This window comes from Fukomys damarensis, unplaced genomic scaffold, assembly GCF_012274545.1.
Source record: "Fukomys damarensis isolate Sample0158 unplaced genomic scaffold, DMR_v1.0_HiC HiC_scaffold_36, whole genome shotgun sequence".
NCBI lineage: Eukaryota > Metazoa > Chordata > Mammalia > Rodentia > Bathyergidae > Fukomys > Fukomys damarensis.
The window spans coordinates 46,280,483-46,299,750 of NW_022900948.1; the positions used below are offsets into that span (position 1 = coordinate 46,280,483).

The 19,268-nt window shown below is 50.6% G+C and overlaps 1 protein-coding gene across 2 annotated transcripts in view; it reads right to left on the minus strand.

Moving 5' to 3' along the window:
* Ddx31 (DEAD-box helicase 31) overlaps positions 1-19,268 on the minus strand; it is a 71,008-nt gene that overhangs the window by 7,132 nt on the left and 44,608 nt on the right. For both annotated transcript variants that reach the window (XM_033759100.1, XM_010627405.3), the window contains exons 18-19: positions 15,681-15,792; positions 9,809-9,977 (exon numbers count right to left, since the gene is read on the minus strand). In XM_033759100.1, coding sequence (XP_033614991.1) covers positions 9,809-9,977; positions 15,681-15,792 — 281 coding nt within the window. The remainder of the gene's footprint in view (positions 1-9,808; positions 9,978-15,680; positions 15,793-19,268) is intronic.

Genomic DNA, 19,268 nt, shown 5'->3' on the forward strand with positions numbered 1-19,268 from the left:
TTTTTTTTTTTTTTTTGGAGGTACCGGGGATTCAACTCAAGACCCTACACTTGCCAGGCAGGCGGTGGAATCACTGAGTTAAATCCCCAGCCCTAGCCCTAGTCTCATTTTAACTAAATGATGATTTCATTTTTTAAAAAAATGTCCGGGCCGCGGATTTAGCTCAGTGGTTCTGCTGCCTGCTTTGCAAGCACAATGACCCAAGTTCGATCCCTGGTACCAAAAAAAACCAAAAACAAACAAACAAAAAGTCCTACATGTATAACACACGAAAAGAACGTGAAGGCTGCATAATGGGAGCCAAGGTGTGGACGGTGGGCTTAGCAGGAACTTTTAAGCTTCTGTTTCTTCAGTTTTTACAATGAGTGTGTTTACTTTACAATTAGAAAAAAAATCCCAATAGATTTATTATAGGGGAAAAAAGGATTCAATAGTATTTATGTCAGATTCAATAGTATTTTAATTTCTATTTATCAAAAACGCTTCTGCCTCTGGCTTCCAGTTAGTACGATTCTGTGAGGGTTTTCCTCTTGTGCTGTAGGTAACACACAACAGACAGGTACCTCTCTCATCTGGAAGTCTCTGCCTGTAGCGCATGGTCTGCAGCCAGTGAGGCCTGAAGGACTCAGACTCGGGCCAGGAGTTGCACCCTGAACTGGAAAGCAGGCCTGGGCTCCGAGTGGGTGCAGTCCCACCAGAAGCCCCACTCAGAGGAGGCTGAGCAGCAGGACAAGAAAGGGCGGGAGGAAGCCCAGGACAGGCGGGGTGGAGTGCTTTTGCATTCCACTCCTCTGTGAAAATGGAATGAGTTATTGTTCTGTGGAAGTACAGGGTGATGTGGAAACACATATGAAACTGGTGTGACCAGACCCTGAAAACACCAAGCCTGACAAGTGAGGGCAGAACCCTACCCCAAACCCAGAGCTCGGCTTTCTCTGTCTGTCCTGTCTGAGGTTTCCATCAGTGATGTGGATCCTATCACGAGGTATACTTATGATATTTGCAGACGGACAGTAGAATGCCCACAAGGCCCTAGCAGACCAAAGGGTAGGCCCAGGCTCAAAGTCAGCGAAACCGGGACAGATGTGAGGTCCTGCTTTGCAGGGATGGGTGGTGGTGTCCTGGGACTGAACCCAGGCCTCTGCACTGAGATACATCTGCAGCCCCTCCACCTTTTTTATTTTGAGACAAGGTCTTGCAAGGTGCCCAGGCCGGGCCTGAACTTGTGGTCCTCCTGCCTCAGCCTCCCAAAGTGCTGGAATCACAGGTGCATGCTGCCACACCTGCCCTGAGGTCTTGCTCTTCGAAGGGAGGGTGGCGTGAACCACCATGTGTGCGAAATGGACTCAGCTGACAAATGATGACTTAGAACTAGAAGGCCTAGGTTCCACTCTCAGCTCCACCATGCGGGCAGTGGTCTGCAGCAGGCAGACTCCTCACCCGTGCACTGGGGAAATCACAGGGTCACAGGGAGGACAAAAGCAGGCAGCAGTTACAGAGGCCAGTGCCCGGCCTCGCCCAAGCACACCAGTGTCATCGCAGTTGGTGCTGATGCCACCAGCCGCACAGCGTCAGAAGTGCTGCCCTGTGTATTTCTGCTGCGCAGCCTCCATTGTACTTTGGAGAGAATCTGGGATGGGCTGCACAGCCTCAGGCGTGGAAGCTCCCAGCACATAACTTACCTCTAACTCTGGATGAGGTACAGATGCTTCCCTCTACATTCAGACCCTTCATTTAAAAAGGATAAAGCATTGGCTGTCATTATCAACAACCGGAAAAGGCAGCAGGCGGTGACACATCCACACCAGACGTCTGGCCACTCGCGTAGACGAGGGACTGGCTGGGTGGACACTGCAGCCCCTTCTGGTTATTTCTACTAGGTCTGGAAGTCACTCACATGCAACCTCTGAATGTCAGCACCGAGCAGTGGGAGGTGAGAGTGGTCGATTCTGACTCACTCTTCAGAACTCGAACAGCGAGCAGCGGCCTGTAGGGACGGACACCACTGCAGGCGGCACTCACTCGGACGCAGGGCCACGAGAACTGGAGGAGCGATGGGCACAGTGAGGTGGGCCAGGCCAGGGTGGGCACGGAACACACACTCCCAGCTCAGTACTGCCCTGGAGGCCATGTGTGCACTACCTACGCCACACTCGAAACGACAACCCGAGACCTGCAGGGCCCCAGCTGCACAGGCAGGCTGCTGCTGAATGGGGTCAAACTCAGCAATGTCCGACTTCAGAGCTCCGCTTTCTTCTACGGCTCCATTCTGCCTCTGTGCTGCAGGAAATGGCACGAGGCGGGAGCCGGACCTCACCTACGACTGTCTCTTCTCGAATGTCTCCCGTTGGCCGTCCAGCAAACACAGTCACACTACCCGCCACGGTTTGCTACCCCGATGGCTTCAAAGCCACTGCTTCAGTATGTGCCTGCTGCTGCAGTCCGGGATTTGGTTACACAGAGAATAATCTGTTCTCACAAAAAATACCCTTAACCCAACTGTGTACTTGTCACTCAGCCCAATGCTGACTGTAGAAGCCCGCAGCTCCCAGCGGGGTGGACACGGACACGCACAGGGTGTGGCTCAGTCTGCTTCAGGTTCCTTGCTGCTCACAGGGATGTGGAAGGTACACGAAGAATGCAGCGCAGCAGAGGGCACACGAGAGCCCTCAGCAGAGAATTCGCTGTCACTACCACTGAGGGCCTTGGAACTTGCACCTCCTGCCATTCTGGATGCTGGCTCTCAAACTGCAGCTCTCCTCTTGACTATTAACAAGTTAAGACGTTACATTTCAGACTGATGCTTGTACACAACCTAAGGACCAGGATGAAGGCATCTGAAAAAGACCAAAAGCCGGGCGTGGTGGCGCATGCCTGTAATCCCAGCACTCGGTAGGCTGAGGCAGGAGGATCGCTGTGAGTTCGAGACCAGCCTGGACTACACAGTGAATTCCAGGTCAATCTCAACTACATAGTGAGACCTTGTCTCAAAAAACAACAACAACAAAAAACAAAAAAACAAACAAACAAAAGACCAAAGCCATTTCACAGTAAAATAAAGAGAGGTGGGGCCTGGGTGGGCCGGAATGGGGTGATGAGAACGGGAGGAGCAGAGGGCTGCTGTGTTCCGACCTCCCGGATGACAGTAAGGAAGAGGAGCTCAGGCAGCGCCAATCTACCCAACAGCAGACTCTCCTGCTGCAGGCTTCCACATCGCGGGTCTGCCGGGCCGGCCACATCGAATTCCAGCAGCGCCTGGATGGCTCCGGCAGCGAGCGGCAGCGTCTCCAGTGTCCTCCCAGGAGAGGCTGGCTGGGCTCCTGCTCTGTTGCTGGCCCTGACTGCGTGACAGAAAGCACACCCCGTGGCTCCCACCGTCAGCAGGTGGCCCAGGTGTGGAGGAAGCCCAGGGTCACCACGAAATCCTTCTCATCGCCTCATTAGCCGGGTGGGGATGAGGGTGTGTTTGTTCCGTGAGGAGGCAGGAAGCTGGTAATTGCATGGTGTCGGATAGAAAAAAATAGTGGTAGAAGCAAAAGGCCAAAGGTAAAAAGCTGTACGTGCGGAGCTGTAATTAAACAGCGCCAGAAGAGCAGGGCTCGCAGCACCCCACTGCAGAGGAGCGCGCCCAGGCCACACAGTGCGTTTCCAGCTGCCCGTGAACGCACGTGGGGGGCCCACTCCACACACAGCCCGCGTGCCCTGTGCAGGTCGCAGCTCCCCACCACCCCTCGCAGCTGTCTTCCTGTCGCTTCTCTTCCCTGTACACTTGCTTTCAGAGTCCAGCCACACTTCCCGGCCGCCATCCTGCCTCCTTGGCAGAGTGGCCAAGTGAACACACGCTTGCCTGTAACGCACCGGTCCTAACTCACCTCTGAATGACAGGTACGAGCTGCCAGCGCCTCGCTGCCTTTCTGTTAGGGACGCGCCGTGACCTGCTCGCTCTGAGGACCACATTCTTCCAGTCCCAAGGGTGCTGCTCCGTCAAGCTGACGATCACTTCCACGTACTCGTCACGAACAGACTTCACCCGGCTCTGGTTTCCGGATGGGGACCTGGGCACCTATATTCCCACGGAGCTCCCAGCATACTGGTAGGGCAGACTGTTTCACCGCCCACGGATCCAGCTGTCTCAAGGGTCCCTGTGGGTGCCTACAGTCTCTCCCGTCTCCAGGCAAGGCGGGGATTGTAGGGTGGAGAAGCTCGTGGCAGTGCCATTCATCCGTGTTTGGGGCCGATGCCCAGACCTCCCTCTTCTGGACACCAGGCAGACGGGACAGGTGGGCCAGGCTTTCTCGGGGTAGCTCTGATGCGTGGGCCGGCCAGCCCCAGCGTGCTCTCAGGACAGACTGCCAAGGGGCACACGGGGCTCTGAAAGATGTGGTCCCCACCACGGAAGCGTCTGCCATTCTCAGGACTCACTACATTACAAAGAGAATTTCCCGTTCATGCCAGAACCGCCTCCTTCCTCTTTCCCTGTGAGCACTTCCTCTCAGAGTCACATGCTTCCGGTTTCCATTCACCTGTGTGCCAGTCAAGTACTGGGGAGGCCGCACATAAAAGGCAGGTGAGGTCTCTACTGACACACCCTGGAGATCAGGGACAAACACTACCTGCACACAGGGATGAGACAGCAGCTGAGACGGTATGGGGAGGCCCGGTCCTGGCAGACGTCCCTGAGGAAGGGCAGGTCGAAGAGGACGAGGGATGGGGTGCGAGTGAGGCCAAAAGGCTGGCAGCGGCCAGGCCGTGGGCCCTGGAGGGAAAGGGCCGCTGAGGTTTGTTTCAACCACCAGAGTAACAGATGTCACCAAAAGGTTCTCTGCCAGGGCCAGGGGGTGCAAGGGGGGTGCAGGTCAGGCCGCCCGGGCAGTGACCACAGGGAGACCTGGAAGGAGGTGGCCCAGGGGTCCAGATGAAGCCGAGGGGCCGGCCGAGAGCGCTGGGGGCCACCAGAAGAGACCGACCGAGGCGCGCTGACTCAGGTGCAGTGGCTGTGCACGGACAGAGCCTCTCGATTTCAAGCGAGCTTTGTCCAGTCTCTCGTCTCAAGTTTGGCCAGTCTGCTTTTTACAGAATGATAACTGGCTCAACGAAATCGGGAAAATTTTCACAGTGGGCAAGATTCCAGGTTTGCCTTCAGCTAATTAAGTGATATTAGGAAGGTTGTAAATGCCACGTAAAAACTGGCAGGCAAGCTGCTCCTAATGATGAGAATATTGCTTTACAGGGAGATGCAGCTGCAGCTCCTTAATGCTAGTCTTCCGGGGACTGGGCTGAGCGTGCACGGCGGGTCCTGGTGAGGCGAGCTGGAGGGAGCCGCAGTCAGCTCTGTACACTCTGCTGCCCCCCGCTGACCACGCTGGAGGCCAGGGAAGAGAAGCAGCAGTCACAACGTCACTGACCCGACTGCCGATGCTCCCATTTCTCCGCTGCTTCATGCTCAGCGGCTGGTTTAACCCATGACGACACGGACAGGGTGAGGCCCACGTACCCTGCTGTGCAAGGCAAGGGAACCGATGCACAGAGTGGCTGAGTGACCTGCCCACAGACACACAGGATGCAAGCAGCGAGGCCCGAGGGAGAGAGCTGAGGGGAAGACGCCTCGTGTCCCAGCATGATCCGGGCACTCGGTGCTTACCAGTACCTGACAACGAGGGAACAAGCGAATGGCACAGCAGGGCCTTCGAAGAGGAAAGATGCCAAAAACCAGAGCTCTCACAACCTCCAGCGTGCACATCAGTGATGAAGCATCGCAGTTGTCCAGACAGGAAGACGAGTGCTGTACAGTGCAGGGCTGCCTCACACACAAGATTTCTCCAAGGGTATTTACTTAGTTTAGGGGGGAAAACGGGTCTAGGACTTCAGAAGTACAGCCGCTGAGGACACGCTGCACTCGCCTGGTGGGCGGGGCCAGCCGGGGCACGCCCCTCACATCTAGGAATACCCAGGCAGGATGACCCCGGTTCACACCACTTACCTTACTGGATAGAATCACGAACCACCAGGTAACATCTTGGCTGAGAAAATTGACGCAAATAAGATGAACTGTAAGAACGGTCAACAATTGAGATTGCTGTTTCTCTACTAACAATGCCACCGTCCCAGAGGTTTCTGACCACTAAGACAACATCAGAGAGACACAGATGGCGGAAGCCGGGGCAAAACCAGTCTTGAGTCATAGTTATAGACGAAGCTGTTCACTTGGGGAAAGGGTGCTAGGGTGCAGCAAATGATTCGGGGGATATGGTGGCTAGAAACAGCAGACCTACCTTTTCCTATTGCCACAAAGCACCAAGATCTCAGGGTGCACTCATGCACATCTCCTGGACTCTCTGCACAGGCTGTGGACAGTGAGAACACTGACCCGCTACAGCTCGCTTGCTTGGCACCCCCGACCTGCTCCGCTCATGAGCATGACGGCCCGGCAGGCAGGCAGGCAGTCAGACAAACACCCCAGCACACAACACAACTCTGCTTGCAGCACAGACAGCTCTGGGTCTCCGTGTGCCTGGAAAGATGGTGATTTTGGAGTATGTTACCTTTGCTTCTCGGGAACTGCTGAATCTACTTAGCTTCAAAACAAGAACTGCATTTCAGGGAGGAAAATGCTGCTTTTGTGATGGATGTTGCTAAGGGGCCATTCAATATTTTACCAACAGCACCAACTCCCTGTGTACACGTCTGTGTAGGAGTGCGGGAGGGGTTTGTTCTGACAGGTGTGTGTGTAGGTGTCAGAGAGGTTTTGTGACTGTTTCTGTGTGCAAGGGGAAGGCATTTACTGTTCCCTCTCAGAATGAGGACTGCAAAAGTTGACAGAGACCTGGTGATTAAGACCTCATTTGGGGACGTTAACTATTTATTTCCTTGCTCTAAGAAGTGGCTGGTTACAGGGGAAAAAGGCAGTCTAAGAGGTAAAATCCCCTCTCACACTGCACAGAGACACCTAACAGTCAACAAGTCCCTAACCTGTGCTGCCCTCAACTCACACTTTCCCAGCCGTCTGCTGACAGGTGAGATGGGCTTTTTGTTCAGCCTAATGGATTCGGTCTGAGATATCACAGGTTTGAGCACAATATGTAATCAGCACGGCAGAAAACACCACACGCCAGAAAGTGAACAGTTTAAGAGTTTAGTGCTCTATTTTACTCACTTGCGTGAAACATAAAGAACCCATTCTGTCTTGACAGAAGGATTTCAGAGGAGACGCCTCAGCCAGAACAATAATGGTGGCCATGGTATCACTCTTGCACCTTGGGGGCTTTAATGGACTTTTCTTTCCAGTTCTCAAACAGCAGCAACTGGCATTTGCTTGAGCCCTGACTGAGGTGTGGACAATCTGTCAGGTTTTCTCTGCTCCTCGCGCTGACCACAATTATACGGTCCGTGTGCAGATGAGCTGTGAAGTCACTGCTCCTCCAGGAGTGACAAGACTCCCCGGTACAAAAAGGTACCCACAGGGTCCTCCAGCGCCGTCTGCATTAGAAAGCAGGGGCGGGGCGAGTGCGGGGAGAAATGCCTTCAAAAGAAGGGCATGACAACGGAGAAAGTAGCCGTAACAGTGGTGACATGGCAAGAACAGACACGCCACTGTCACGGCAGAGTAATCCTGTGACACACTGCTGTCACTCACCACCCGGCTCCCTGCAGTGCCAGCCAGACATCAAAGGCTGCCCCATACCATCTTACATGCTCTTTATCGGCTAATCAGCCCATTCTTCCCCGAATAAAGCCCTGTAAATCCCCTGCTCACAGGGGTATAGTGGTCTTGGTGCCCATCTGCTAGCCAGGGTCAGTGGAGGCAGGAGGTGGCGGTTGCTCTCTCCCTAGCGGCTTCTCAAGGTAAGGACAATGGCGCCTCCAGCTCCCCCACCTGACCGCCTCCCGCCTACCCTCCTGGCTGCCCAAAATCTGGACAGGACTATGGACTTCTTAGTATGGAGAGCCACTAGCTGGCTTAACACTTGCTAATGAAATTTCCAGTCACAAACGTAGATCATCTGCTAATAATAAAAGGCTATATTTATTTTGGGGGAGAGGAATAAACAGAGATGTGTTTCTTTCCTTTTTTTTGGGTACCAGGGATCGAACTCAGGACCTTGAGCTGGTGAGGCAGGCGCGGTGCCACTGAGCTAAGTCCCTGGCTCAGAGACGTGTTTCTTACCCACATCACCTGGCAGGTCCAGTCCCACCTCCCCAAGAATGAGCATATTAGAAATGGTGACAGGATGGTCAGGCTTCTTGTTACGAGGCCACTCTCACACACAGCCCAGAGACCCCGCCCCATGGTGTCCTCATGGTTGCACTGCCTACTCTGCAGTAAGTGCAGGACAGAGACAACAAATCCAAGACAGGGACTCAACCCTGGGAGCCAAGTGTGCCTCTGGATCCGAAGAGGGCAGGTACAGAAGACTGAGGGCGCCGCCCTACTCTGCAGCTCTGCACTTCCAAACTGCCGGGAAGAAAGCGGGGCCGGTGCACCTGTCTCAGGCAGGTAGGCAGCACTCTATGGCTGCCATCCACCTCGCAGAATCACGAGAGCACTGCTCCTCTCGAGAGGCACGACTATGAGGGAAAATCAGGCATCTAACGATTCCCAACCTGGAACTAGAATTAGGCAACTCTATGGTCGCAGAGTCCTGTTCATGCTAAGCCCAGGGCATATCTACCTGGACATCTTAGGTCTTGACTGATTTGCTTTCTAGCTCTGTCTGACCACCCTGCATGGTTCAAAAGGTGGATGCATGTGTATCACCTAACTGGATTCTCAGAACAGTCCTGTAAAGTAACCCCATTTTGTTGTTGAGTAAACCAAGGCACTGAGACACAGAGAGTAGTTATGGTCCAAAACTTCTACTAGAATAGAGCTGAACCGAACTGAAGTGCAAGTCCCTGCCACTAAGACCGCTGTCCCAGAGACCCAGAGACCCCATTAGGGCTGGTGGAAGAACCAGCAGACACGGTGGGGATCAGGCAGCGAGTCCACAGTCTCCTACAGTCCCAGAGTCAGGGCAGGACGGCCGGGACACGTTACGTAATGCAGAAAGGAGGACGGGCCATGCAGTGACTGTCCAGGGCATTCAGGATTCCACATGGAAATTGAGGAGAGTGTAAGAAAGTCTTTGTGCCCCAAACCCCTCTTCACCACATCCCCTAACTTCAAGGCTCCCCACAGAGCTCTAGCTATGGTGAGGAAAGAAAGAAGACCTTGTATAAACTTCTCAACACGGCATGACGGGCCCCAGAGCCAGCCTCCACCCCACAGGGCAACGCCCATCACTGACCCTCCCCTGTGAGCGGACCCCTGGACAGCTGTGGACACGCTGTCTGGAGCCGGGGAGAGGACCCACTGCCCCCACCTAGGCGAAGGGGGGCAGGTGATGCCGAGATGTGCCACCATGAAGCCAGCGTGTTGGAGATCTGGGCATCAGCAGCTCCTGGAACCCAAGGTCAGTCACTCACGCTGCCCATCTCCTGAGGACAGGGCCGGCTACCAGCCCTAACCACACGTGGTGTGGCAAGTCCCCAGGTTACTCTCAGGGACAGAGGTTACTCTTCTGTCCCAGCAGGTCTGACTGCTGCTCACTGAGCCCCACTATAGCTGGGCCCAGCAGGAGGCACTACCAAGTTTCTGCAGATCAGGTCTTCTTCCTCTGGGTCCAAGAGCTTACTTATTGAGAGACAGGCAGAACAGTAACAACTTATCACAAAAAGCGAAGATGAAGAGAGGCCCCTGTGCCTGTCAGCTTGTGGTACATCTCACACTGTTCATCTCAACAGCGCTCTCGACAAACTCTGATTCTCTTACCTTTTCAGCTTTCCCTTGCTCCTCTTCACGGCCAGCACACTAAGGTTCCTGGGAGCATCTCTCAACCCGAAGCTCTTGGCCACGTGCCCTAGGTGGAGGGACCGCACATGGAAGATGTGCTTCAGCTCCCTGGGGTAGGCGGCATAGGCTCCGATGAAGGAGTGCAGAGCTGAAAGAAAAGCGATAAACTCAGAGAGGAAAAAAAAAAGAAAAAAAGAAAAAACATGATACGGAGGCTGTCAGGACTGGGGCATGGAGGTCCCAAGGCCTCTGCGCTGAGCTCCAGCCCTTTTTATTTTTTTTACTTGAGACAAGGTCCTGCTATGTGGCAAAGGCTAGGTACAAACGTGTGATCCTCTTGCCTCAGCCTCCTAAAGGACTGGGATTACAGGTGTGCGTCACCACACCTGGATTCCTTGTACTTTACCTTTCGGGCCACAGAATATAACCAGGATAGTTACAATACATAAATCATATAAATCTGTACTTCTGTGTAGTTTTAGAATTCCTAAACAAATTGGCCACAATTAGCACTTGCATAAATCTGATAAAATTTGATTTTACTGCAGAGCTTTTCTGGATCGAGCTTGGGAGGGCACTGCTTTCTTCTCTGTCACGGTCTCAGAGCCTAGCACAATACCTGGCATGTAACAAATGTTTGTCATATCCACGAAGGAAGTGAGAATGAGTGCAGAAATCAAGATGACAGAATATTACATTAAAATAAACGTTTCCCGATTAAATGTCAGTTTTTAAAAAGTCAATGCATGCAAGGGATCCAAAATTCAGGAGTTCCAAAGACTTCACCACGCCGTGCGTGAACAGCCTCCTGGGAGTGACTATGAGTGCTGCTCTACCACAGCCGTGCCTCAGCTCCTGTCTACTCCCACCCTGGGACCAGGTACTGGCTCACTCGAGGGTTCATTCTAAAGGCATCTAGAACTGAGCAACACAGTGCTTCCAACTCATGCAAATACTGTGTAAAAAAGGAAATGAGATGAATTTAAAAGGAAAAAGAACATTTTTTAATTACTACAACAGTCCAAGAAATGGTTCACCCTAGAAGTCTGCTGACAGTCCACCCAACTTTCCATGCACAAAGTTGCAGTCCCAGTTTGAAGTTAGGAAAACAAGTTAGGATTCCTTCTAGATCCTAGTGCTGGCCAGAGAAAAGCCAAACCTGGTCCTGGGGATGGAGCTTTGGCTACACCTTCGGCCTTAATAAGGCATTCTAGTAAGGAAAGACTTTCCTATACCCTGCTGGCTCCTCTGCAAAGAGCTCTCTAACAGTGGAAAGCCATGTCTGCCTGGTTCTAACTGGGGCAGGGGGTGTGAAGCAAAGCACTCTGCACCCCTCCCTGCTCACGTGATTTCCAAGGCCTGCTCCTGTGCCAGGCTAGCTAGGGCTCAGCCCTGTGCTGCTGGAAGGACAGACACCAGCTACCAGCCTCCCACACCTTGCTTGTTGAGCCACTGGACTGGCAAGTTTGCCCACAGCTTAGACGTTAATATCCCAGCAGCACCTGGAGATCGGCGTTTATGAACAGTAATAAAAAGTGTCATTTTAGAAGATCAGCTCCTGGAAGGATCCTGGGAATCCATCAAAGCTCTATTTACTGAGCAAAGTGAACTCCTTTTCCCAATCGATGAGAAATAATAACCACAGCAACTCCTCTGCACCCCTAAGTCTGCGCTTACGCCCCTTTTTAATAACTAGGGACTAGGTTTTTTAAGAGAATCTTCAAATGGCCTGCACTGTCTGAAAGGTTCTGACCCTGGGCTCCCAGCCACAGCTGCACACCCTGGTCCCCCTGGGCCAGCAGAGGAGATCTGAGCCTCTTCTCGAACTCCTGTTCTTTCCCCAACCCTGACCCGGGTCTATAGCACAAGACCTAACCGTGCCAAGCTGAGCCTGCACTTGTGAGCTGTGTTACTCCAAACCCAGCTCAGCTCTGCTCATCTCCTACCACTCCTGCGCAGGCTTCCACCTTACTCACCTCCCCACTGCCTTCTCCACACCAATCCTAGAGGCAAGCACGGAGACGTCAGTCCCAGGAGACAAAGGTGCCCAGCTAACAGCTTTGCGGGGATAATGAGTTTGCTGATCAATGGCAGGAAGTGTCTTCTCCCCAGACAACTGGGCAGGCAGCATTTCACACTGCATATTTTACTAAACCTCCTTGTCCTCAAGGTTCTTGTCTCACTGGGGACAGCGACAGTTGGTTGTCCTTGCAGACTTGCGTGGACTCTGGTATTTAGATAATTCAGAGAAGCAGGGATTTCTGGTGCCGCAGGGGCAGGAAGTGGCTCATGTTGGCAGAGTTTAGAAATGCGCAGAAGGAACAGGGCTATGGGACCAACAGAGCGGAAAGTGGAGAAGTACTGAGCAGAGACATTTGTTCAGGTGATGGATGCGCCACCAGGCACTTACACATCGAGTGCGCTGCAGCTGCAAATTCCTATTTCCAGCCAGCTGGTTAAGGTCAGCAAACTGGGGGGAATCTATGTAAAATAGGAATGGGAGCATCTTATGGACAACTCCAAAGAAGGCAGAAAGGAACAGCACTCAGCTTGGAAGGTCGAGTGTTGAACCCTACTCTTCTCAACACCCCTCTGCTCAGTGGGCCCACTTGCCTCTCGCTACCTGACACCAGCAGCAACTACCCCAGGGATGCAGGGAAGGAGGCGGCCTGTCCCGATTCTCTCAGAGACCCCAGTTCACTTGGGGAGCCCGGCTCTTCCGGTTCCGGGAAGTACCGCTTGTAAGCACAGGCACGAATGCTACGCACAGAAACCTGCTCTGCAGAGGCCTGAAGACGAGAGGGTGAAGCTATGGAAGCAGCGGCCATGTGCAGGCAAAGGACTTGGTTTGCCCAAATGTTTGCTCAGGAGCCTGGAACTCACACTTAGGTTACCATTTGTTTGCTACCTGAATCCCCAGCTAAGAGATGCAAGAAATGGGAGAAAGAAGTGCTAACTGCCTCTGGAAACCGACAATTAAATGCTGGTTATTAACAATGACTGGGTCAGAAAATGCAAAAGGAAAACAAATGTATACTTGGCCCAGTTTCCAACTAGTTTTCTGCCATAAAGGCAAAAGCCCAGCTGCTTTGTTAATTATTCATGAGGCGGGTTCTGAAATGGCATAAAAGGGAAGCAAATCAGTTGTAGGGAATCTGCATATGCGGATTGAAAAGCAAAAGCGAGTTCAATTTAGAGGGTGCGGTGGCTGTCCCTGCACCGTGAATTCAGTTCCTTCCGGGGAAGTTTCCTCAAGCCTACAGAATCCACTGTCCTAAGTAACAGGAGAGAAAAACAGTAAGGAGCTTTGTGTGTGAAATGGGGTGATGCGACCTGCTAGGGGCGGTTCTGTGCCTGCCCTCGTCAGTCTGGTGTGGAAATCAATTAGCAAGTAAGGGAATTACACATTTATTTCCTTCATGGCACATACACGTTAGGGAGTGGACCTGCTCCAGTACCCTTTCAGCAGAAGCCACGTAAGTCTGCTTGTTTCTTGAGCAAATTCAGTGGTAATGGTGAAGATTAGAGAAAACTCAAACCATGTTAGAAGGATTATTTCCTCTGACTTTTACTCAGCCTGGAGACCTTGAAATAGCTGAATATCCCCAAAATATCCGAAACACCACTGACTTCAAAATCAAAGATGATGGCATAGGTTTGATTTATTTTTCTTCATTGAAAAAAATTTTTTTGATGGTGGAATACTAGGGACTGAACCCAGGCCTTCACACTGAGCTACTATTATAGAAGGATTATTTCCTCTGACTTTTACTCAGCCTGGAGACCTTGAAATAGCTGAATATCCCCAAAATATCCGAAACACCACTGACTTCAAAATCAAAGATGATGGCATAGGTTTGATTTATTTTTCTTCATTGAAAAAAATTTTTTTGATGGTGGAATACTAGGGACTGAACCCAGGCCTTCACACTGAGCTACTATTATTATTATTATTATTATTATTATTATTATTATTGTTGGGGCAGGGTCTTGCTAAATCACAAAGTTGCCCAGGCAGGGCTCAACTTGGGATCTTCCTGCCTCAGCCTTCCACAGTGGGGATTACAGACATGCACCACCATGCCCAGCTGAACAACTTTGTTTTGGCTGTTGCCTAACTTTCATCAAAGGTCAAACCTCTGTAAAGTCAGTGTGACAAACACTTTACTCTTCCTGAGACATTCTAGTCCTTCTCTAGAGGCAGGTTCTTGGGAAAACCCTTAGGAATTGTTTAGTTCACAACTGAGAAACACTAAGACAGGATACTATTAGAGAAAAGACTAGAAAGATATATACTAATTACACATCAATAGCAATTACTGGGACTTTCATCTTTCACCTTCTGCAGTTCTGATATGAGTTTTATGACAACCAAACACTGCTTTTATCATGCACTAAAGGCATAACAGATATCTGAAGATAGCTGTTAACTTTTTTTTTGCAATGCTACAAATCAAGTCAAACCCAAAGCCTTGTACGTGCTAGGCACGTGCCCTACCACTGAGCTGCACTGCCTGCCTTGCCAACCTGTTCTCACTTCCTGACCCCACACTCGGCCCATGCCGTTTTCTAGGTGTCCTCGCCCCAGGATCTACTCTCACACAGCAGCCAGGACATCTTTCCGAAGCTGTGACCCACCATACCATGAGGCTCGAGGCCCTCCACACTGGCTCCTGTTTTCCTCAGGGTAAACCCCATGCTGCACAGCAGCCTCCAGGCCCTGGGCTTCTGCCTCATTCTCCTTCTGCCCACCCGCCTTCCTGGAGTTCCCCGCCCAAGGCCCTTCCCGCAGGAGACGTGGGGCAAGTTCAGTGTCACGGTCTCCGTGTGGCTTGCTCGGACACTCTGCTCACTACCACCTGCGCTCCCTTCAGCCAGCTCAATTTTCCCCAGCACTTACCACCTTCGAGTAAACTCACTCGCGCATTTGTATTTATCATGCTCACCGCGGCACCTGTGCCCATCAATATATTAGTGCCACAGAGGTAAGGACGTTTGTTCTGATCCCTCACATACCTGGAGTACCTGGAACAGTGCCCACTCAATAACTAATGTGGAAAGAATGACTGAAAATACTACTTCTAGGGAAAAGAAAGGATGAGACAGAGTTCCACTACTGGCTAAGCATCCTGGCATTCCTCTCAAAATAGCAGGGAACAGAAAGAACTACAGCTCCTCCAGCCCAGGAGGAGTCTCATTAGCACCGGCTTCAGTCCCCAGCCAGGACACTGCACCTGGAGAAGGCACCTGCTCTGCAGAGCTCACGCCCCACTCCCACACTGCTCATTGTCTGAGATGAACCTTTCTGTCCATGCCTAATGTCGGATCCCAGGGCCCGATTTATCCTAAAAGGGCCTGAGTACTGAATCAGTACCCGAATCTTCCACAAATCTCTTAGGAATTGCGTTCATGGTCTATGGCCCTTCCTCAACACTGTTTTCATTTTGTTCTTTGCATCTTCAAATAGGAACTGCTTGGGTCTAATACTTCCAGTCCTTACCTTCATTTCCCATTTGCATTTCTACAACTACCTCTACTGATGCTTCGTAGCTCCTCTTCCTGGTGTTCAAAGACAGAAACACAGATTCCCAGATACAACGTGCTGGGTCACAGCTCTAGTCCTGACGTAAGCCAAGATAAAGCCTCATTTGTGCGCCAGAAGGGGAAGGATGAAATTAACATTTAATATCACTTTAAAGCCTTCCAAGTCTGCCTCCAAACCCCGCAGAATTAGAGAGGGAGGCTGTGTTGGCAGGCGGAGGCCCCTGCCTGGCCTCTGTGAGTGTGGGGTGCGGGTGGGGCCAGCACCCTGCTGGGCTCTGCTCCATAGTCACCTGAGAGACTGACTGACCTTTCTTCGCCCAGGAGACCGTCCTCTCGCTGGAGTGCACGTAATCTTCAAATACTGTCTGTAAGACCGTGGCTCGCTCTCGGATTTCCTGGGGGCCAACAGCATGGGATTTCTGGGAGGGTGACGGAAGGATTAAAGGAGAGACACAGTTGAAGTCAGGAATAATGAAGCAGTTTATAATAGATTTAATAACAGTAAAATCACACAGTAACCACCTAGGGGCCAACGAGGGTAATCCTTTCAATATTACTAGGGAAAAAAGGGAGCTATAAAGATGTTAAAGTCAAGCAAAGATGAGGATGGCTTTGTGAGAGAGCAGACTAGGTCTGTTTATTTATTTACTTACTTACTTTTCTTTGTGACCTCTTCTCACATGTTCAAAATGAAAGGCCACTAGAAACACTTTAAATTTATCAAGTCCAATTCAGGTATTTAGAGCACCACTGAACACAAGCTGTTTTCAAAAAAATCTGTATCTCCTACAAATTTTCTCCTTTCCCACTACTCATCGGTGAGAAATGACAATCCCTCTTCAAGAGCGTTCCAGTGACCTGCCCCAAAATCAGCCTTAAAGAGTTCCTCCTACCCTTGAATTTCAGAGCAGGCGTCCTCAATTCCTAGAGAGGCTGACTGGCAATGTTTTGGATTCATTTGTTAAGCCCATAACCAGCAAGCTGAGTTTCCAGGAACCTATTAAAGAGTAGGCTTTTCCAGCAAGCCACATTCAAAGACTGCCTGGATGTACGCACAAGAAACACCTGGATCCATGCAGTAAGGAGGCCCCTACAGATGGAAAATGCTAATGAAACATAAATTATTTTCTTTTCACCTTTTAATAGATACCCCGAAAAGATTTCCTTTCCCCAAAAAATGTAGTGGTTTTTGTTTCCTGCATCTTAAGGCAAACGTGTTTTCTATACGAGATCCAAAAGACCCCAGCCAACAGGCCAAGTGATGCCAATGACGCGAGCGGTACTATTTCACCTCTGCTTCCCTTCCCCACCCAGCCCCTGCCACAGGCCGTGGGGCCCGTCTCGTGCGGGACCGGGGCCACCCCTTCACCTTCAGAAGGCTGCGTGAGTGCTGGTGTCTGGCCTGACCCAGATGCCCTATGTCTCTCTTTCACTTTTAAGGCTGGAGAGGAAGAAGAGAGGGGAGGAGAGAGAAAGCTTCATTCTCTGGGTCGACATCCTTTCTGCATTAATAGAGACTTAACAACCTGAAAATGTTTTCAGTGTAGTCAAATCATCCCTGCTACCTGTACGATGGATGACAGTCTAGCTGATTTCACAGTACATGGTCCCCCTAAGGGTTCTCTCCGCTAAAATGTCAAGAGAAAAGTCACTCAGGAGCTGTGCTACCAAAGTGGACGTTTGCTGTTGTCATTAACAAGGGTTTTTTTACCCTCTTAACTGATGTGAGATGCAAACTTTCTCCACTGCCCTCCTTTCCCTCCGCCATCTCAGCAGCACAACTGTCACCTTGCCTGCGTTTTTTTTAATATGAATGTGAAATTAGTAAGGATGCCCTTTCCCCTGGCGGACAGAATCCTCTGTTATTAAAAAGTAAAGCACTTTAATAATGAAAACTTTTTCCTCTTTTTCCTGTGTTTTAACTGTTTAAAATTAATGAGAAGGGCAGAATGGTTGTCAAAGCGATATTGAAAGCCGGGCAGCCAGGACCGAATAAGCACAAAAATCCCTCTAGAGTGTTAAATAAACAGAGCTGCAGCCCTCTCCGAATCCCTCTGTTGGTTATTGTATACATTCTGTAACAGCTCTCAGAATAGATCTGAGAGCCAGGGAGGCAGAGAGGTTTCAGAATTCCAATAAAGGCCTCAAATTAAAGACAGCCTGGTGCGAATTCCAGGAGAAAATTAAAGAGACCTCAAGCTTAAGTGACAGGTGACTTGCGTCTGTGTCACAACTGTCAGGGGATTTAGTGATAATATGGCAATATATTACAAAGGGCTTTTCTCATTCCCCCCTTTAGGTTTCAAAATGAGGCATCTTTTCTTCCCAACACCCCCAAATCTACCATATATATATAATGTGGGTATATATACAAGTAAAATATGTAGAAAAAATGAGAAAACTAGATTCCCCCATTTGAAATGATGAGGTCAGTTTTAGTAAAATGTAAGAAAAAGTTAACGACGGAGAACAAAATACACTGAGGAAAGGCTGAGTCTCCATCTCCCCTCTCCCACGCGTGAGCCTCTACTCTGAGCTCATCCCTCGGAGAGGGAACAGGTCTTTTCTGTGTCTCCTGGGGAGGGCGGTCTAAATTTAAACTGAAGACGGAGGGGCAGAGCTCCGCAGCACCACCTCAGTCCAGACAGGTAAAGCTCCTGTAATGAGCATGGGTCAAAGCCCCAAGGACTCCAGAACCCCCGAACCCCCAGCAGGCGGCCTTCTCCCACTCCCAGGCACAGGCTCACTACTGTTACCGGTTGATGATGCTCACCTGCAGCCAGCACACCACGGGTTGTTAAGGAAACCACACTTCTACCCACTTCTCTACCCTCGGTGCGCCTCTGTCTCAAACCCTATGGATCTCGGAAAGAACAGACCATCAAACAGGAAAGCCAGGGGCTCTGATCTGATTTTAACTCTCCACAATGCCAGTGACAGTTTCTTTGTTATGATGAGTTTACAGGTGTACCTCACGAGACGAAAAAACTTGTGGGAAAAACATGTTGGGTGTGTGTGTACTCTGTTGATAAAAACTTCACACCTCCTGAGAAGCAACAGATGTGCCAGACCATTTGGGGTAGAAAAATGGTGGTGGTGGCAGTGGTGGGGAAGAGTGTGTGTGTGTGCATGGGTGTGTGAGCTGGTGTCCTGATATCATGAACTTCCAAGATATTTTAGCTAAATGGAAAGATTTTGTTTTAATCACTTTCCTGCCAAGCTGAGCTTTACCTCGTAGTTCCCAGAACCTGAGTGCTTCTCAGTAAAGTTGAAAGATCAAATTTATTCTCTTTGTAAGTGGGTGGATGCACAACCCAGACAAGGCTATTTATATTTCATACACCTAAATATGAAATATACATTTTACAGATGCTTCACTCGCTTCCTTTCTGCTCCCAGAAGCCCAAAGCTCCATGTGCCAACGGGACACTCACCATGGACTTCAGTCAAGCTGGGTGAAGAGGAGGGCATTAAAATGAGGTGTCTGGCTCCGTGTGCTGAAGGCTCATCTACGGAGCCCGCATTTGTATGCCTGGCATTTGTGGACCTGCCCAAGAACTGCCCAGATGAGAAGAGCACGTTTCAAAACAGAATGAGAGGTTGGACCCAGCAGTCACTCTATTCTTTTCACCATTGATACAGTCTGTGCGTATCGAGTCCTCTCAGGCCACGGATCTAGGTGACTGGTGATACAGTCCACTTGTTCTTTTTCCTTTGGATGGAAGTTAAATTTGGTACTAGAAGCCTGGTCTTCATCAGCATAACGAGGACCTAGGAGGACTAAGTTCCTCTCTCAAGTTACCCACTTCTATTTGTCAGTGAAAGCCCAAACTTGCTTATCAATGTTTCTTTTCAAAAACAAGATCACCAAATCTTTTTTTTTTTTTTTTTTTTG